General features: G+C 34.0%; 1 protein-coding gene across 1 annotated transcript; it reads left to right on the top strand.

The window, feature by feature from the left end:
- The first annotated feature begins 660 nt into the window (after positions 1-660).
- LOC147474330 (uncharacterized) lies at positions 661-4,869 on the top strand. The gene is made up of 6 exons (XM_086581821.1): positions 661-1,329; positions 1,405-1,506; positions 2,064-2,272; positions 3,269-3,376; positions 3,996-4,211; positions 4,321-4,869. Exons 1-6 carry the CDS (start codon positions 791-793, stop codon positions 4,689-4,691), a joined length of 1,545 nt encoding a protein of 514 aa, XP_086437947.1. The 5' UTR covers positions 661-790; the 3' UTR covers positions 4,692-4,869.
- The last annotated feature ends 479 nt before the right edge of the window (positions 4,870-5,348 follow it).

A 5,348-nucleotide genomic window follows, 5' to 3' on the forward strand; every position in this document is an offset into this window, starting at 1 on the left:
GAAATTTGAGATCTAGGTTTTTATGTGTGGGGGTATTTTAGTCAGTTTGGGTGTTTTAGAAAAATAGGGGGTTTTTATGGGTTAGTACATAGTGAGGGGTTTTTTTATACAAGATGTGTATGGACCAGGGAGATTAAACCCAAATCCTGGAGATATATCCCCGGTACATATCCATACATCAGAGGTCGATATTTTGGCATATGCTTATATTTTGTACTTTGTTTGGTGGTAAGTTGCGGTGCAATAAACTATAGTACAAAATATCAGGATATGAGTATTTATCAATATTCAATTTCTGGATATGTATCGTGGATATATCCCCCTCTTTAGGGATATTTGACATTGTTTCACATACAAATATTGTTGATATATCTAAAATATCGACAAATATCATGGATATTATGGATATTTCTTGATATATCATGATATATTATTTATATTTATTTGAAATATAATGGTAAATATTAAATAAAATTATTATATACACATAATATCGCCAAATATCTCAAAATATCACAAATATCGTCGAAATATCACCGATATTTGCAGTCGTATATATCTCTGAACATATCATTATATTTATATATCTTTTTCTGAAATCTGGATAAATATTCCCAAATATCACGATATATCGGGATATTTTGTACTGTGCAATAAACTATTAATAGTGAACCAAACCCTGATATCAGACCGACCAACAAACACAGCCTTATAGTATTTACTACAAATAGAATTTTTGGGGTTAGGTCTGGGGTGAGAGATTTTCTGTTCTCTTGGTTAGGGTCTTAAAATGGCGTTTATCCCACCTTGTAATATTTATGGCAGTCCACTTTCAGATGAGGAAAAGGAAGTCTATTCAAAGATTCTTGATTATCAGATTCATTTTCATGGAGAACCACGAGATCTTACTTGTAAATTCGTTGCTAGAGCATATTGCCAAATTAGAGCAAGTAAAAGCAAAGACGTTGCTGTAATATTTGATGATTTTGATTGTATGGATCTCTTACTTCAATTAGCTCATGCTTTGTTATACCTCTCTGAAATTTCAAGGCGTGTGGATGCTTATAATGAGGTTTTAACAGATATTTCATCTGTAAAGTTGAAACCGAAGAAAAAAGACGGAATCATTAGAGATGTTCAAAGCTTGGTAGAGGGTAACTTATTAGGAGAGACAGGCCACGAAATTCTCCAAGTCGTCAATCAAGTTTTTGAGCTAAATGAGGCAGATTTTAAACAAATTCGCAACAAGGTGTTAGATTCTTTTGTTGCCCCTAAGTTGGGGGAGAAAACCAAAGTTGTTGTTGATGCTCAAACTCAGAAAATAAATAGGTTAGTCAAAACTAATGTTTTCTCTCAGTAGGCTCAATAGAAAGTAAACTTAATGCTTTGCTACTTGTTACTCAGGTCCATCAGAGAGCTGTATGATCAAGTTGAGGACGATTGCTCTGATGATGATGAGAAAATATTTGGTGATGAGGATGAATATTTTAAAAATCAAATTGATGCGTGAGTCACTGTTTATTTGCTTATAATTTATTATTTCTAGTGTTCATCCCTGGGTAGGGTGCTGTTGAATCGTTCTCCTACTTATATAAGTTTTTATCTGTTCGATAATCTTTGGTGTACCTTACTGGAAGAGTAACAACATTTTCATCTGTGTACATGTATTATCATCTAGCCCTGCATAGAACATGTTACTCTTCTCTATTCCCTTTTAAACCTCTACACAGCTTGAAACTTTCTAGTGTGTTCTTGAGGCTCACAACACATCTATATACCATTGTTAGAGTTTTAGCCTTAAGCGGTTCTGGATATTGGGTCGGAGGGGACAACTGTATTTCATGTTTTAGTTTGCAGCATGATGTGCTCATCATATATCGTGTTTGCGTTGTTGATGTTGGAAAATGAGTTTTGAACCTGTTTCACTGTGTTGTAAAAGATTTTATGTTGCCATAAGTAATTTCTCATTCGAAAGACAAACTTGGTTAAATGTTTGTCTTGCTTCTTATGCTAATTTCGCAACCTTTTATTGTCTTGTCTAAGGTTTTCATTCTTCCATGCAGTTTATGCTCCCTTGTCAGGTTCATCTTTAAGCATCCTATAATGGAAGTGGAGACCGTTGCTGCAATTTTACCATATTATCCTGGGTTCAGACAATTGGGACAGGAGATGATGAAGTATGAAAGTGATTGCATTTGTGATTCTCTTATAGAAGGCTTGTTTGATGGTTCATGCGATTGCTCAACTTTTCAAGAACTATGGTGCCCACCAGGTAATCTATAGATATTGGTGAAATCAAAATAATTGTTTTTTCTTTTGTCTCATGCTCGACTGTTTTCTTTTGGCTTGGGGAGCCGTTGTTTTGTTCGCGCTCAATTAATTTAGGGCAAAGTAATTACACCCCAATCAATTCTACACCATTAATTATAGACCACTAATTATAGTGAGAATTTTCCACTATAATCATGCTGATTCTGTGGATGTGACTATTGATTTGGTGGAAAATATTCAAAAGATAAATGATGGGCAGTTCGGTGGAGGATGTAGGAATTCTTGAAGTTCTAGTAGTATGGGGCTGATTAGGTCGATTTTCGTGTAAAGATGATAGAGGGGATGATACATATATGCCAAAATTTAGATTTTGTTTTGATATTTTGATATATACCAAATTCTTAGTATTTCAGTTGATGTCGGCATTTTTATCCGTGTGTAAACAATTTGCCACATGTAATACTGGGTGAAAAATACCTAAAAAAATTGAAATAAAAAAGACACGTCATCACTTAACTGACTGATTTTAACAGATTAATAAAATTGTGAAATCACAATTAGTACATTGATATAACTGTTAAATAAGATTGTCTGTTGATATAAGTGATAAAAAGACCTAAATACATTGCATATTTCTGCAATTAAGCCGTTTATTTATATGTTAACAAAACGGTTTAACTGGGAGACATGAGAAGCTTAAATAAACCGACCATTATAGTTTTAGTCTAGGACTGCCTAGTGCACCACACTCTCTGACATTCGCAACAGACCAACAAAAGCTAAAATAGTCAGTGCAGTTGGACTTCCCGTTCGAGTTCAACTCTAGCTTTTATTAGGACCTGTTTGATTTGTTTTTAAGGTGATCCGCCTTGAGACAAGTGCGAGGATTTCCAATAACAAGTTCTAACTTTTTGTTCTTTTTAATATCAGTTTCTATTCGTATTAATGCCTTAGATTTTCAATCTATTTTATTCGACTAAGAGTCATAATTTTACAGGGGAGAATTCAGCTTCCAGCAAGTTCAAGTGGATTTTATGCATCTTGAAGAAAATTTTGTCTCTAGACGAAGAGCTTACATCTTGTTATGAAATGGAATATGGATTAAGTGAGTTCAATCTGCATAACTTATGATCAAAAGCAAGTTTATAATTATCCTGATTGTTAGGTGATGCTGTTTGTGTATATATTATATTCTTTACGAAGTTAAATTCTTAGATTTAAACTTCCGTTTGGTATCCCTTTATATATATATATGAGGATTAGAGGCCTATAATGTCAAAAGTTTGGACCAAGCCACATTCAAAGTGTCGATATGGTGCACGTGTTGTGTGGACTTACAATATATGTATTAATTCCTTGTATAGGTGCAAGTTTGTGTTGGGGTGACCAATTGGGGTGTTTATTTGGGTTGGTTAGCTATCCCGCTTCACACATACACAGAAAATATATATATTAATTCCTTGTCTTTGGGTTGATGAGAGAGGCATGGAGAGATAAATGGGTGCAACCCAGAGACCACTTAGTCTCGTTCTAAGTATCAAAGTTAAGTGTTTAACATAGTCGCATCTCCACCCAATTGTTATCAGTGGGTTTCTTGATTGAAGGGAGGTGTTTATGCAAAGATAAATTCACTAATTATAGTTTCTATTAATCTTTTAAATATGTCTCTACCTATTAGTTATGTTGATTTGGATCTGTCCTTCTTCCATTTCTCTTTTGAGCAGCTCGGCCTGAATATGTTAAGATTGTTACTGCTGATGGAGCTGCAAAGATAAATAGTGTTTCACACAATTTTGCATCTACTTTAGTTCCGTGTGGTGAACCGTGTAATATTTCCAAATGTGAACATGTGGTGAGGAAATCGTTGCTTAGCATGGTTCGTCATCACAAATCAATGAAGTTGAAGTTTCTAATGGTTCGGCAGGAGCTCATAGCAAAAGGTAGTAGATTTTAGATTTTTGTATTTACTTCATTCCCCTTGCCTTTCCTTTTTCATGTCTAGGTCTGACGTTGTTGTCATTGTGTTGTGCTATGATACATTTTATTCAGGAAAACATGTTCTTCTCGATGCAGAGCATTATGACACACTTCTTTTCCTAATTGCTTATATTAGACAATTGGAGAGCGAACTGACACGAGGAATGATGATACTTTCGAATAGGATTGACTATGTGCGTATGTTATATGAAGGGTTAAATGTGTGTCAAAAACTGGAAATATTTTACTGGAACCAAATTGCATTGATCGAATATTTGTTTTATTTGCAAGATGCACTGTCTCGTTTCTTATTTTATCACGAGCCAGAACATAATCCTTTCATGGTGTTGATGGAGGAGCTGGCGAAGGTGGCTGACAAGGTCCATGAAGTTGTTCAAACGTCTTATAGTGAAACCAAAAATATGTTCATGCGAAGCAGATAATGTCTTAATTATTTACAAGATGTTCGTAATGAATGAGGTAGACTCTGTAGTCTGTAGTTCTGTACTCTCTTTGGTTCACCTTATCTCTTCGTCTTGGGATTGATTGTACCACTTCATAGTTCATGTAAGACACTTTATATTAAGCATTTCACTGGAAACTGTCATTTATTTACTACAATCAATTGAGTTGTGTTGTGTGACACTCATAGAGGAAAGACTTGTGTTCATCTGTTCTATAGGAGTTTACAACTTCCGACAATGAGATTGGTGCATTTGAATTCATTTAACTACCCTGCTGCACATCCCATGAGTTGTAACACTACAATAGCTAACATTCTTTACATATCTGTATCTTAATATTAAAGCTCCCACAAAAGGTATTTTTGGAGTTCTATTAAAATTTCACGTCATCTTTTATTAAAACAAGAATTTCTCTTCTATTTTATTTTCCAATTAAAACAAATTTTAACACTTTTAATTAAAGCGGGAATTTTTCTCTTATTAAAATATAATTTCTCCCAATTGAAAAAATGGGTTTTTAAAACTTAATTTAAAACAATTTGTTAGAAAATTAAAATGGGTTAGCGACTAAAACGGTAGTCCCAATTTTCAAAAAAAAATATAAATGTTTTCAAAAGAACCAGTACGTATTATATT

This window comes from Coptis chinensis, chromosome 9 (genome assembly GCF_015680905.1).
Source record: "Coptis chinensis isolate HL-2020 chromosome 9, ASM1568090v1, whole genome shotgun sequence".
Lineage (NCBI taxonomy): Eukaryota > Viridiplantae > Streptophyta > Magnoliopsida > Ranunculales > Ranunculaceae > Coptis > Coptis chinensis.

What these genes read in the sequence shown, in the direction of transcription:
- LOC147474330 (XM_086581821.1), top strand. Translation starts at nt 791, where the DNA reads ATGGCGTTTATCCCACCTTGTAATATTTATGGCAGTCCACTTTCAGAT. An exon ending in CAAACTCAGAAAATAAATAG is followed by an intron (nt 1,330 to 1,404) that starts GTTAGTCAAAAC and finishes CTTGTTACTCAG; the next exon opens with GTCCATCAGAGAGCTGTATG. An exon ending in AGAACTATGGTGCCCACCAG is followed by an intron (nt 2,273 to 3,268) that starts GTAATCTATAGA and finishes ATAATTTTACAG; the next exon opens with GGGAGAATTCAGCTTCCAGC.